The 16,401-nt window shown below is 35.8% G+C and overlaps 1 protein-coding gene across 1 annotated transcript in view; it reads right to left on the reverse strand.

The window, feature by feature from the left end:
- LOC117106778 (rho GTPase-activating protein 15-like) overlaps window positions 1–11,602 on the reverse strand; it is a gene marked incomplete at its 5' end in the record, with an annotated part of 49,860 nt that extends 38,258 nt beyond the window's left edge. The window contains 1 exon segment of the mRNA XM_033248219.1: window positions 10,971–11,602. Coding sequence (XP_033104110.1) covers window positions 10,971–11,384 — 414 coding nt within the window.
- Window positions 11,603–16,401: the final 4,799 nt, after the last annotated feature.

A 16,401-nucleotide genomic window follows, 5' to 3' on the forward strand; every position in this document is an offset into this window, starting at 1 on the left:
TTACACATCAGGTATAGGCCTAAATAAATGCTTTGCTATCTCCACGCCACCCTTGGCAGGAGGTGCTATTATACACGCCTCCAGCAGCATGCAGCAGCCTAGCCTGTTGTCCATCTCGCAGGTGAAAAGTCGTCCCAATTAACCTTATTACATATGGCGCCCTCTAGAGATAACAAAGTCGCTTATTATTTTTAATCTTATCAAGTAACTGGGGGCACTAATCAAAAGCAAAAACCCGAAGGTGGTGACTGAAACACCACTGAGGAACTTCACGTCGCGAGGTAAAAACAAAATGTTGGAAAACTTTTTCAGACGCATGCGCAATTTCACTCTAAATGCCCACACACACACATACATACCACTGATCTCTACTATAATAGCTGGATTGCTCATCGGCCAATCCTGGTAAAGAAAAAAGTGGAGGGCCTAAGTGACGTACCAGTTTAGAAAAGTTTCTTTTGGCATTTGTTTAAATTATAGTTAAAAATAATGATTTTTGCAATACTTTTCAATAATAAATTTAAATTTAACGTAGGAATTTTTTTTTTTCAAGCCTTCTAACCACTAGACGCGACTATTTATGCAGTTTTCAAAAGTCACGTTGTTAAGTGATGCGCTTTCTTAAACTGCATAAAAAGTCACATCAAGTAGATAGATGATTTGAAAAATAATCATTACATTAAATTCAAATTTATTATTAAAAAGTTTTGCAAGAAACATTATTTTTAACAATAATTTAAACGAATGCTAAAAGAAACTTGTCTGAAATGATACGTCATGTAGGCCCCCAACATGGCGTCAGTGGCTTCACTAAAACCAGCCAATGAGCAACCAGCTATTATAGTAGAAATAGGTGATACACACACCTAAAATGTGATTGCAAGAATCACGTCGCTGTGTAAAAACAAGCCAACAGTACCGCCATGAATTATCGCTTCATATCTGTGCGTAACCACTCGTAATCTGCTCGTAGGTACCGTTTTGAACGTAGCTACGAACCCCTACGAAGGTCATTGTTATTTTAATTAGCTTTGCAATGATCGTAGGCTGGATTTTCGGGCTGATAAACAATGTGTAAACAATATTGAAATATAGTTTACCAGCTTTCAACCCCCTTTCAACACATGAGCAATGTTGCAATTTACTAATAAACAATGTTTGAACTTTATTGTTCGTTATTTCCTACCTTTAGATCGATCATGTTTTAAAACTGTGGTTAGCTACCTAGCTAGGCCTACAGGAGAACAGTGAGTTCAAATTTCAATGTCATTTACGACCTACATTTTTCCCTAAGAAGGAGAGCAGAATAATTATACTGGTTAACTTCCAATTCGGAGTATTTTGATCTGGTGTTATTGTTCTGGCAGTAGGCATTTTTTTCCTTTTAAATAATATCGATGACAAATCAAGTACAAATTATTAAGAATTCTACATTAAAAGATCACTTTTTGTGTTTGTTTACCGTAATGAGCAGAACTTGCAAAGCGATCCAATACTAGTAATGGAATTATAGCTTGCCTAATTAAGGCTAGTCATGCTGGACCGCATTTCCTTTGTTTTTTACTCACTGTCGCCCACAGCTTTTTAACATTTGCCACAAGGTTAACCTTTAACACACTATAACTGTGTTCTGATTGGCGCACACGCTGCCCGTTGCTGGATTTGTGGTTGACAGCATGAACTGGCAATTCACCGAGTTTTGTTTTCCATTGGGTTTTCCATTCGACATTCGGTAATTTTACAATTAACGGACGTTAACTCTCTTTTTATATTTATTATTTATCTTACTAAATCAAGACTACAAAAATATTGTTTGATGAACAATCGTTTCACATGTGTGTATTGTTATTGAGGACATCATTTTTTGACAGTTAAAAGAGGTGAACTACAAATAGTACATAAAAAAATATATATTATAAATATATATATATTATAAAAAATATAAAAATAATATTAAATACAGGAGTACAAACAAATTCCTGTCGTCGACAGCGAGTGGAAGGGGAGACTCTGATCAAATCAGGTATACATTTTTCTTATTGAAAAAACAGCTCCATACTTTAAATTAACGGTCTAAACACGTGCTTGTCATTCAAAAATGACCCAGCAATACATTGTTTAATCCAGTAAGCTACAGCAGTCTTTCTGCACATACAAATATACAACACACTTTTGCTTCGTAGGTTCGCTTCGTAGCCTTACTTAGATTATTTATATCAGCCTACGAAAAAATTGCAATAGGCCTAGTTTCTGGCGGTACTATAGGCTTTGTGTTATGTCGGGTTTCAGAAAAAAAAAGAATGGCAAAGAAAGAATAAGAATTGTGGAAATGAAAGAAAAAGAAAATATAGTGTAAGAAAAGGTAGAGAGGGAAAACATGAAAAGAGGTAGTAAAATGAAAAATGAAAGGAGGAAAATGGGGTAGGGGAAAAGGTAAAGAAAGAAATTACAGGGAAGTAAAGAAAAAGAGACGGGTCGTAAGTATGAAAGAAAAAAAAGGAAAAGGAGAAAAAATAAATGGAAAAAAAGAGTAAAAGGTAAGTAAGGTAATACGACTAAGGAAATAAATATTTAACATTAAAAAAAAAAGTAAATAAAATTCTGCATTTTCAAATTATTTATTTATTAACATTATATATTTATTTTTATTGCTGTTATTCATTATTGTTACTCATTATTTTTGTTAGGTGAAAATTTTAATAATTTTGTTGTAAAGCGCATAAAGGTATTTTACATTGCGCTATATAAATTGACAATTATTATTATTATTAGAAAGAAACTGAGTGGATTTTGCCTACCACTGAAGATCGTCATGTTGCGAGTTAAAAACAAAATGTTGGATAACTACAACTAGGCTTCGTGTTGTGTCGGGTTTCAGAAAGAAACTGAGTGGATTGCAAACTTGCAAACTTGACTTATTAGGAAGTGTTTTTACCATATTAGGTAATTTGGGGTGGGCTCTAATTATTTTTAATCTTATCAAGCAACTGGGGGCGCTAATCAAAAGCAAAAACCCGGAAGAAGGTGGCCGAACTGCCACTAAGTGAGGAACTTCACGTCGCGAGATAAAAACAAAATGTCGGAAAACTTTTCTGAAGCATGCGCAATTTCACTCTAAATGTCTGCACACACACACACACACAAAATGTGATTACAAAAGTTCCTGTTGCATTGCATGCATAGGAACTAATAAAATGGAGAAACTTTTTGCAATCCACCAGCGCTGGCAACAGAGAATGATGATGCTTGTCGCCCTGGTTGTCACTTGTACTTCTACGGGGCCAACCACTGGATTGTTTATGATTTGTCTGGCCATCTTTTAGTTTTTGTTTTGAAGGAACCCCCTAAAAGTTTGATCGAAAAATAATACTGTCCTCAATTACACAAAATTGTCATTCTTTTGAAATTTCACAAGGTTTCCAAATGCATGTGTGAAAGCGATAGATATCTCGGGATGTCAAATTTGTTAAAACATATTAATATTATGAATATTATTAATCCTGTAAAATGTTGTAACATTTTCTGTAGTTTGAATTGGGTATTACACTTTACTACTGTAGGCTGGTAAGCTTACTGTTAGCTAACAGCCTCTTTAAGCTGGGTTGCACGATCATACTGTACATTATGATCAAAAACCGAAGGGTCGACTGATTAATCTCAGATAAGATACATACCTGGTACTCCAAGTATCGAAATGCATGACACAATGGCGTGCATTTTGATACTTGGAGTATGTATTAAACTATCTTAGTATGATCAAAATTTTGTTAAAAAACAAACATGCACAGACAAGGTTAAAGGCCTAAAGGTTCAATATAATTAACAACTAACAATGAACATCTAACATAAGGAAGACCTACATGTCAATAACCTAATACAGGTCTACACAAACTAGAGCAGTCACTTAATACAGTAGAGAGCATACCTCCACCCTGTGCGAATACGTAGTCTGTGTACAGTACTGTATGATGCGTAATTCCACTATTTTCGGCTCTGTGCTGAATACCAAACAACACGCAGGCTGTGTGTGATCTTGACAATGACATATGACCTTTCTTCCCAAAATTTCATCCTCTCTCTATTTAAATTATGAACCATTCCACTAAATTTGATGATCCATTCATTAGTTTAGTCGTAATCTTGCTACTGTACATATGATACAGTAACTGCCAGACACATGAATATGTTTGCCTCTTGACAAGAATCAATTTGTAAGGAGTATTAATTAAAGAAAATTACTGTTCTAATAAAAAGGGAATATATACAGTACGACATGAAAAATCCTTTTTAGTATCTTTATGGGTTTTACTGTCACTGTCCGCATATACAGTAGTCAACTGATTGTTCTGGTAGTACAGTACAGGTAGGCCTACTGTACAATACTGTAATGTCACTAGACATCTCTTTCCTATGTTTTAATATCTCTAGAAGAAATCTATTCTATAAAAAAAAGGTTTCAAACAGACCACAAATTAAATACTGTAATCAGAACCAGAAATGATAAACATAATAATTTTATCCTACAGAAGATGTACAGTATATTATCGCATTTCAGTTGGTTTCACTAGGTAATTATTCATGAAAGTGTGTGAGCATTGATCAAGGATGATGATGGTTTGTCTTTTGTGAGGGATTAATTCACATGAATAGTTTATCTACTCTCCAGTCAAACAGCTGACAATCATTTGACCTTTTCAAACAACATTGCAATCTACAGTATTCACTGACGTATACCTGAACAATGGATAGCATCATAAAATGATTTGGAATGACTGTTTCAAGTTTACTTTAAAAATCACTACAGATGTTACCATTCAAATTTAGACTACATTATTTAGCCAACATTCTAGTTCTGAAAGTGCTATTGTCCCTAATATTATTACTTGATTTACAAAACACTGAACCTAATTTTGATACTCCAGGCTTATTGATGTACTGTAAATAGAACTACCATAAAATGTTTGACTTTATTAATTTATTAATATTTACAATCTTAAATGCAAGTTTTTGATATTTTTTTGTATTTTTCTGTATTTTGATTTTTTGACATGTAATTCAGTGTTGATGCTACCAGATTAGGCAAGAATTTTTTATACAGTACCTTGTTTAGCAAACCCTCCAACCAAATATTGATTTCGAATAAAAATAAAATTTTATTTTTGATCAATTAGCACACTCGCCGCCCAAAAAAAGTGGAAATTTCCAAAGAAAAATTTGTCCTTAATTTTCACTGCCCTCCGCTGCCTTTGGATTGGTGAAAAAAAAATCAACTGCTTTAGCCATTTTGGCGAAAGCCTAAAATCAAAAAAAGTTTTAAATACTTGCAGAAATACATCCTTTTTTTCATTTGAGCTCCATTTTTCGCTAACTCCATACGACGCTTATTTATGTTGTTGTATGAGTAGTCTTGCTGCAAACGTCCTTGCGTACCTCGCAAGTTATTATTTATTTGTAATTGTTATTTCCACGCGGTAGATGTAGGGCAGCGCCTGTATGACGTAGACTAATATGAAGGCACCACTCTAGCTTGGGGTTTTCCACTAAAACACAAGGGCCAATGCAATGTGATGGTGGTCGAAAGAGTATCTAGTATAATTTAATTTAATAATTTAATCAGTGATTTCGTGTTATCGTCAAATACGTAAAATACATTTAAATAATGTGTGAAATAATTTAATAATGCACCGCGTTGGTCCCTTTGTTACACGGTGTACATACTTGTGTTGTAGCGAGAGTAATTTCGCAAGCAAAACTAGTCTAGCGTCTAGATCGTGTACGCTCTTGAATATCGAGGTGACAACTTCGGGTGACATACGATCGGGTCCAACTGGTGTGGACGATCGGGCCCCAAGCCAATTTTGAATAAATACTGTAGTATAGCAAGAAACACCGCTAGCTCCCCACCCCCGACATCATTCAAAACTAAAAAGAATATACTGTATAGGCCAAGGCCTACATAACTTTTGTGATAGCCCTACAAATTCAGCAAACTTTCAAAGTACAGGTACCTCATATTGGAAAGTAAGAAAAGGAAATAGGTAATTGATTCTTATTTTTGGGCGTTTTTGGGAGAGAAAAAATACTGTAGGACCCCCCCCCCCCGGATCTGCCCCGGCAGGACTCTATTCGGCCCCTTAGTTCGGACGCCACTGTCAAACATGTTGAACCCCATGTCCTGTCAGCAAGTTTTGGCTAATGATTTTTAACAATTTTCGTCAAATTTTGGCTAAAGACAGCTTCACATGCCGAAAATCTTCCCTTACTGAATTCGTTCCTGCTACCCGACCTACTCGGGTAATCGATCATCCAACCCCCTGTCACAAGCGACAGGTCGGGTGACAGATTCGCTACTTACCTAAAATTTATTACCTGCTGCCGGCGGCCTGCGAAGTGTATTGTAGTTAGGCCTAGGATTAGGAAGGTTAGTGATCTAGAGTGAGCAAGAGATACAGTATTTCGTTTACAATGGTCAGGCACGGCAAACGTAATGAATAAGCCTACAATCTAGGCTACAACAATTAATACTCTCTTAACATATTCCTACATTTTCAATAAAAAGAAGTTATAATCGGGACCGCATGTTTAGGTGTGGTGTGATGTCAAAAAGTGCATTGGCAGTCCGTAACGAACAGAAGCAACTACTGAATTTCCCGCAAATATTTGTTTACTGGGAATTGTTCTTCTTGTCTATACCACAGTATAATTAAAAAGAAAATACAAATTGTGTTTACACCTAAAAATCGGGAAAATGACGATGCATAACAAACAAAAATAATAAGATTGAACTGAAGCGCCTACCCCACTGGCATCCCAAGACCGAACCATTGTGTGCCCGGTGAAGCTTATTATAATAGTATTTAAACATGTGTATTATAACGGTTAGTGCACATGTTTGAATATTAATATAATATTTAAACATGTTTATTATAACGGTTAATATACATGTTTAAATGTGGTAATGCTTTAGGCATGTGTATTTATAGTTATAATACAAAATGAATACCCTGCCGCATAATGGACGGTTCTAAATCTGTCTCTTATACACATCTAGATGTGTATAAGAGACAGCCCTCCAACCAAACCTGTGTCACCGTCAGCTTTCCCCTAAATTTTTCTTCGATCTTTGCAGTTATTTCTTTGTAAATACCGCTGTTTCGGCGGGTGCCGTCCAGTTGTCTTTGTATTCTGTCTCCCCCCCCCCACAATGGGAGAAGGTAACGTATCATAGGTTAGGTCCACACAGACATGTTGAAATGATGAAGATGATGCTATAACATTAACAACAGGTCAGCGAATGCATTTGTTTTTGTAAAACTGGACAGGCCTATGGTTTTCGCGCGTGTTGAATTGAATTCATGTGACCGCCAGACAGTAGAGTCATTAAAACATGATTAATGGTCGAGATAATGGCCTTTGACAGCGATACACGGTTCTATAACGGACATCGCACGGATATTTTTCTGGCTCGAACGCACCCTAAGGGGAAGAATTTCGTCATGAATTGGCTAAAAAAAAATTGTTGACTTTAGCCAACTGGCTAAACAAAAAAAATATGTTAGAGTGATCCCAGAAAACAACAAATTCATGAGTACAATAAATGATGCCCCCTTTAAACTTCCGCAACTTACAGTTTCATACCCACCCTTACATTTATATTAAACTCCAAACCCACCTATTGTACAGTATACTGTTACTACTGTACAAACCACAATCACAACCTCATACACAATCCACTTATACTGTACTTCCTCTAACCATACAGTACCCTCATCTAAACCAACTCCTGGATGACACCAAGTCTTGACAAAATGCTAGCTATAATTACACTAGGAAGTAATATCTAAACATTTTATGGGTTACAGTATGATGAGTGTGAAGGGCATTCATTCATTGCTAATACTACTGTACATACCATTCTTTCATTTTCACTTTTTCAAGTATAGTACTTTAACTGTACTGTACCATCTACATCACTATAATGATATTAGTCATGATGTTGTAACAATACCAAACAAAACCTGACTTGTTTGACTCCAACCCAAGACCCTCTGACTACCATTGGCTGCTGGTGTCAACCTCATGCCTAATCAGCGGTGGATCTAGGGGCATAAGCCTGATTCACGTCAAACTTTTATCTAGATATAGATCCACTTAACTAGTTAAAAGGTCGACGTGAACCACTCAATTATAGCTAGATAAAGGCTTAAGTCACTTAAAGTTAAGTGACTTAACTTTAATAGAATAACGGTAAATTAACTTGCTTAACGGTAAAGTCGGCTCGGATTACAAGGACACGATTACTTAACGTAGGCATCTAAGCTAGCGTTGTTGTATTGTACACCATTCCTCTGGCTGGCAACAACGTACTTAGCAAAGTACAGCAGTCTCATTAGTCTGGTTTTCAGAAATTATTTGTAATATGTGTAAAAACCCAGCAAACATCCGTTTTACGAATAGTCGATATTACCAATGACCTTTGCCCTTTGCATCATCGACCAAGTAATAACGTTAAAAAGTCCAATTGCGTACGTTTTTTAAAGTGATAATGTATATTTTTCTTAATAATAAAATCAGATTTGTTGTATTTATTTATTGACAATATAATCTTTTCCATTTCTGCTATAATAGACGCTATTAATTCAGTTTCAACGAACTACCACCAACGCCAGTCGTTAAAATGAACGCACATGTTTACGATGACGATATAAAAAAATGTGTTGGAAGTCAACAACTTTTTTTGACACCGTGAAGCTAGATTTTCGCGAAGTGCATGTAAACAACACAATTCAGCCATCTAAAAACTGCAAAAAAAAAAAAACATGGCAGAAAGGTCCATAAAGTATACAGACGTTTTAATAAGAAATAAAACAATATTTTGTTAAATGGGAGAATGCTAGCGAAAATAATTTGGTTTTTATGGTTGGTTCTTACTACTTGGTGACCTATATATCAATGGCAGAGGATAGCTAGGCTAGGTAGTGGAAACTGACAACTAATCTACAGTAGTTTACGAATTTGTTAAATTTTTTTACGAATACCCTTTGGTACTAGAGGTTCATAAAATACATTAGACATTATTAAACAAGCCTTTCCACACTTGTGACGTCACGGCCTCAAAGCTAGCTGGCTGTTTATCTGGCTCTAACTAGGCATCGAACGCAAACTAGGGATAAATCGTATCAAATTTCAAGATTTAGTTAAGTGGCTTAACTTCGACATGAACCAGGCTATAGGGAAGGGGTATACTGTAGGAAAGAGAATTTTAAAGATGGAGGTCACAGACTCAACCATGGTTGGGCTGAGGTGTGTTAGGCAACTCTTTAGATGACTGGAAATAGCACTCTCAAACTTAACTTTGAATGAACTTTTCATTTTCCCACATAATTCCTTTGTTTAAAAAAAATTATGGTGGGAAGGGTGACTGGCTGGGCCACTTTGAATCCACCTCTGTTAATAAATAGATTACTATACTTCACGCCTAATTTAATATAGAGTATACTTTCAGAATGTGTCCTACTTGAGAAATCTAAGAGCCCAATCACACTTGAAAGTTACGTCGGCCCAGGGCCGCCTCAGGGCCGCCAATTTTTAAGTGTGAACAATCAATAAACGTTAAGCCCGCCCTGAGCCGACCTAAAGATAATCCGACTTTTGGGTTAGCTCAGGTCCCGTAATGCGGCCCTGGGCCGACCCAACTTTTTATCTGATCGTAAGCAGAACCTCAGCCGGCCCAAGTTCGCTCTGGTTGCTCGATTTTGACATCTTATCTAACCACAACATTCATTCGAACTGACTTGCGCGAAAAAACACCATTGAGAAATAAAATTTTTAAGGAAACTGTAAAGTAATTTGTATTAGTTGAACTATTGTTTTTGAATAAAAGTTTTTATATAAGGTCTCCATGCCTAACTAATTATTACTCGCAGCCTCCGTGCGAAGCATCATCACAAACCAAGTTGTAGGCATTGGGAATACCACGTGATACAAAGCTTATGCATGGGCAGTTTGACAGATGACGACTTTCTTTTCTACAGTTAAAGAATTCCAGTAGATAAAAAATATATTGGCCTATTACAAGCTCAAGAAACATATAGCACACATTAATTTAACAAGTTTATATTCTAAAATTATAACACTGTATAGTGGTCTGTGAACGTCATCCTCACCAACCACGTGCATTTTGTGTCGACGTTCGTGAAGCTACTCACGTGAAAAAAACATAAACGTTTGTTTTTGTTATGAGCGAACCTGGTTCTAAAAAGCGTCAAAAATTGTTTGTGAATAAACCTAATATGAAAATAATTATTAATTGCCAAATAGATAGATCTCGATGCTACTTATTCACAATCAGTGTCTCCGGTCTGTGGCCAAACATTGACAGCAATATAGGCCTATAGACAGTTTACAATATACAGTATGGACTTTCGAAATCGCGAGTCTGACTTTGCACAGAGTAAAGTCGAGCTGCGCTAATTATAGGCCTTGGTTATTATAAGAATTATCGTCGCCATAATCATGAAGCAGAATGCTATCCGCTTAAAAAATCGAAAAAGTATAAGGACAATTTTTGAAAGGTTCATGTTTTGCGCGAATTCCATGTGTTTATGCTAGGTTGTGATTTACCGTTCCGCCATCAAAATGCGGTCGCCTCAACTTCCTGTCCTGCAATTCATCGACCCGGCCCAAAAGAAGAAGTGTGAACGTCCGTAAGGCGGTCCTGGGCCGACTTAAAACAACTTAAAACAATAACTGTGAACGGAAATGAAGTTGAGTCGGCCGTAATTTAAGGTGACCCTGGGCCGGCCTAATAAGTGTGATTGGGCTTTAAGAGGGCAGCTTAGCTTCATATGATAACTTAGTACTGTATCTCAGAAAAAAATTGGAGGGTCTTACATTCCTGATGAGTACAATACATTTTATCAAACAATCTAATAGCTAGCAGCACATCTAAAAAAACAAGTTATACTTACAGTTCGGTTTTTATTGTCAGTATGGCAATTCTCATTATCCTCTGTTGAGTTGCTTCGTCTATAGTTCATATAGGTAGGTTCTTCCTCTGTTTTCATTTTTGACATAGAATCAATTACATTTTCAAAGCTGTTAACCTGTATTGGGCTTCGCAAGGAGGCTCTGTTATTTCCGAAAGATGACATTCGTTCCTTGGGATTTGAAATACCTTCTCTGTTACTATTTACAATTTCCTCTAAATATGTTGCTGGCAAGTACACCCCTTTGGGATCCCCTTTCTGCTGGACATACCACCAGTCTTCGTTTGATTTTTTTATCAGGATAAATTGATCCCCGGGCTGCATCCTCCGGGGTTCTCCCGAATGTGATTGGTATTCATACTGGTATTTGGCTTTCACGTATGCCAGTTGCTCCATGATTTCACATATAATCCTTAGGTCTATATTTCCTTGAAACTTTACTTCTTATGGCATTATATTATTCCAATATCAGAACCAGTTTTGTAGGATGTTTTTATGGATACAAGATGCTACTCAGGAAATGTAGTTTTCACTTTCAGAAATAGAAAACAAAAGAGTTGAAACAACCATTCTGTTATTATGTTGTTAGCAGAACCATAGTCAATTCCAAATATCTGAAACAGAAAGAATTCAAATTGGTAAATATTTTTTCAAAACAACAATAAAAACAAATTCCATTGGAACAAAACAATTGTACTAAAAAGTTTGAGTCAACAAATGTATTTTATTGGGCGAACTATAGCTAAATTTTGAAACACAAAACATAAAAAAAAACATCAAATGGTGGAAAAATATTACTTGACAATAACAAGGAAGTTAATGAATATCTAAACCTTTGTTTATAGTACTTAGTTCATGAAAACTAATCAAAGGTTTGTGAAAAAGTAATAAGCCTGGTTCACGTCGAACTTTTATCTAGATATAGATTCACTTAACTAGTTAAAAGTTCGACGTGAACTACTCAATTATAGCTAGATAATGGAATTAAGTCACTTAAGTGAAACTTTACTAGAATAACGGTAAATTAACTTGCTTAACGGTAAAGTCGGCTCGGATTACAAGGACACAATTACGTAACGTAGGCATCTAAGCCAGCCTTGTTGTATTGTGTATAAGAGACAGACTTCACGCCTAATTTAATATAGAGTATACTTTCAGAATGTGTCCTACTTGAGAAATCTAAGAGCCCAATCACACTTGAAAGTTACGTCGGCCCAGGGCCGCCTCAGGGCCGCCAATTTTTAAGTGTGAACAATCAATAAACGTTAAGCCCGCCCTGAGCCGACCTAAAGATAATCCGACTTTTGGGTTAGCTCAGGTCCCGTAATGCGGCCCTGGGCCGACCCAACTTTTTATCTGATCGTAAGCAGAACCTCAGCCGGCCCAAGTTCGCTCTGGTTGCTCGATTTTGACATCTTATCTAACCACAACATTCATTCGAACTGACTTGCGCGAAAAAACACCATTGAGAAATAAAATTTTTAAGGAAACTGTAAAGTAATTTGTATTAGTTGAACTATTGTTTTTGAATAAAAGTTTTTATATAAGGTCTCCATGCCTAACTAATTATTACTCGCAGCCTCCGTGCGAAGCATCATCACAAACCAAGTTGTAGGCATTGGGAATACCACATGATACAAAGCTTACGCATGGGCAGTTTGACAGATGACGACTTTCTTTTCGTTGTATTGTACCACCATTATCATTTCCTGGCTGGCAACAACGTACTCCAACAATGCTAACAACAGCATCGAAATAGTCTCATTAGTCTGGTTTTCAGAAATTATTTGTAATATTGTATTTATTGACAATTCAATCTTTTCCATTTCTGCTATAATAGTCGCTATTAATTCAGTTTCAACGAACTACCACCAACGCCAGTCGTTAAAATGAGCGCACATGTTTACGATGATGAAATAAAAAAGTGTGTGGAAGTCAGCAACTTATTGGACACCGCGAAGCTAGATTTTTCGCGAAGTGCATGTAAACAACACAATTGAGTGATCTAAAAACTACAAAACAGGACAGAAAGGTCCATAAAGTATACAGACGTTTTAATGAAAATTAAAACAATATTCTGTTAAATGGAAGAATGCTAGTTAGCGACTAAAATAATTCGTTTTTTATCGAAGGTCAATTTAGCTAGGGCCTAGAGAATCTACTTAGATTGCGATAGAACACGCTGTTGCACTGTCGTTGGTTCGTATTGGTCGGCTAGGTTAGGTAGTGGAAGCTCACACCTTCTCTACAGTAGTTTACAATTTTTTTTGAACGAATACCACTTGGTACTAGAGGTTCGTAAAATACAGTAGATGTTTTATTAAACAAGCCTTCACCATGTGACGTCGACAGCCTGAAACTGGCTGGCTGTTTATCTGGCTCTAACTTGGCATCGAACGCAGTTAGGGGATTATCGTATCATGTCTCAAGACGGGTATATCTAGATAAAGTTCGACGTGAACCAGGCTATAGTGTACATAAGAATAAGGAACAGAACAGAACATGTTAATGTGAGAGACAAACACGATACCAACTATTTTTTTTTTTTCAATTAAGGTTTGTAAAATTTTCTACTGCTGTGTTGATATATCAAACCTGTAAATACAGTAGTAGTATTGTCTGACACATGTGGAAAAAAGTTATTATTTTTATGCAAATAACAAGAGAAAAAGTATGACAATCAATATCACCACAAAGGTATAAGGATGTGATTTTAACCTAACTACACTGATACAGATGTGTGTTGACATGATGAATTGTTGCATTACACTTGTGCAGTGAATCAGTAATTTCCAACAGCCTTCAACTCTATCAGCATTTTTACATTTGGTCATTCCTATAAAAAGACTTTGTTGGACAGAATAAATATCGACAAAGTTACAAAAAAATATTTGTTTAATTAATCAATTGGTTTTGTAGCATATAGTATTCAGTTTATATTTCCAAATCTGTGTTGATAATTCCTGATGCTGACATAATTAATGTTGAAATATTGAATCCTGACATGATAGTGTGCATTTCAATACTAGGAGTATGTATTATCTCATCTTATCTGAGAATTATCTGTGAACCTTTGGATGCTGATACGGTAATTAGTATGTTTATTTAATACCTCCTTGTTATAGTAAAGAAATTTAACAATTAATATAAAGAACTAACTAAATATAATATTAATACGGGACGAATACAAAATCAATAACAATAATAACACAAAACAAGAAATATTACAAACAAACAACAAAATAGGAAATTTATATTCTGTGTATTGCAGTACTGTACCATACTGTACAGTACACACGTTAACATCCATGCATCAAAGCATAATTGTTCATTCATACAAATACAATTTAATACAATTCTACATTCAAATTTAATCAGAGTGACAATATAAAAGTTAATACACAATGCACAATCATTCCAAGACAAGAAAAACTAACAGAAAAATCTGCAATGAAACGTAATATGAGTAGCCTACAGGTACTGAGTAAGATACTTCCCTGGACAAATCAGGTGTTCACAGTAGTTGATTAATCCAGGTACCTGTTAAAGAATTTGAAATGATGGCTTCCTGAATAAATTACCAACTGTAATCGAAAATGAAAACTCTGCAATTGTACATACCACAATAAGAATAATGATTTGAATGTCTATCAACAAGTCTTGAAAAGTGATGTGTTTTGGTACTATATTTTATTAAAGCATATTTATTCTCACCGACTAACAAAAAACCAATAATATTATAATACATTGAGCAAAAGCAAGTCCAGAGAATGACATGGGCTTAAAAGCCAACTTATTAATTGTCATCTGTATTAATACCAAGGTCAGTTCATAATAATTCAGAATTTGATTTCTCTCTCAAAAATAAAACAACAAAGTGAAATCATCTCTGTATGTAAGGCCATGTTTCTTATGATAAACACAAAATAATAAATTTTTAACCACATTTTTAATGAGTGCCCAGACAGCCTGCCCACATTACAACTGCATTTTTTATTTAAAGAAAATAGGTTTTCGCAGCAGAAGTTACATCACCATTTTGTTTATATACCATACATTTTCCAAACTATATACCATACGTTTTCCAAACCGTATAGTTTCTTTTTCACCAACAAGACAATATATTTCACGTGAATTCGAGTCATGATGAAGAGGGAGATATGGTGTGCGGCGAGAAAGAATTGTTCCTTCTATCAGTTCCTTCAAGTCCCTTCTCAAGACCATTGGCGGATCCAAGAATTTGAAATAAAGGGGGCCCAGAGAGGAATTTTACAGACGAAGGGTCTATACTTCCTCAGCCCCACCATGTTGTGGCTGAGGTAAGAAAATTTATAGCACCTCTAGATGACCGGAAATGGCACTTTTTTAAACTCAAAATTTGAGTAGAATTTTCTTCTTTTTTAAATTATTTTCAAAAAGTTTTGGAGCCCGGGCCGTCTGTGGCCCTTTGAATGCTCCACTGAAGGCATTCCTCTTTCACAAACATTTAGATAGTTTTCTTCCTTTTTCATCTTTTTCTTTTGACTCTTTTCTGGCAAATCTGCCTTTAAATTGCTGTCTTTTTCATTTTTCTCTCCAATTTTCTGGAAAGTGCAAGTACTGCAGTGGTTCTAGCAGTATGCGCTATACAGTACAAGCACAATTAACAATAAGAATAATATTAATAACATGTTGTTAACAGGACCTTCGACAAAGATGATGTATTCTTCATCTCCAAATTCAAATTCATAAAAATATTCATTGAATTCTTATAATAATAGTTCACAATGTTGTAAAACAGTGCAGACTAAAATTGTACTGTGTGTAAAGTAGATACTATAGGCTTATACCCGATTCACACGTACAAAAATCTTACCAAATGTAACAAAATGTAACCAAAAGTAACATTTTACGGCACGTTTGAAAGTACCTCCGTGTAATATCCTTGTAAAATCTTGGAACGTCTCGGTAATCTTTACCAGCCTCGCTGAGGCTGGTAAAGCTCCCGAGATGTAGCATGGATGGATCTGCGCATGCGCAGAGATTTCAACACAACAACAATCTACTGTGTTTCACGGGGTTCTTTGAATTTTCTTCATTCTGCAGACGATTCTGATCCACTAGAAGTAGATAGGGCTAGTTTTTCTCAATGATGAATGCATTACCCTTGTTATTGATGTTAATTAGTAATGGCAGAAGAAGAAGATATACATAAAATGAACGTCGGGATGGTGTTAGTACTATTACTAGTATTATCAAGAGTCGACAGAAACGTTGGAAGCTATGCCTAGTTTAGTAGTAGTAGTAGTTTACAGCAGTTGTTAAGGACATTGATTGCTTCGAATGTTTGCAGTGATGGTGAGTTCAACAGTCCATCTGTGACAGTGGTTCTCAACTAGGCCTAGGCTAGACCTATATCGCAGTAGGGGAAAAA

The sequence above is a fragment of the Anneissia japonica genome, unplaced genomic scaffold (genome assembly GCF_011630105.1).
Source record: "Anneissia japonica isolate Jap-2015-1 unplaced genomic scaffold, ASM1163010v1 scaffold2471_len1564793_cov202, whole genome shotgun sequence".
Taxonomy (NCBI): domain Eukaryota; kingdom Metazoa; phylum Echinodermata; class Crinoidea; order Comatulida; family Comatulidae; genus Anneissia; species Anneissia japonica.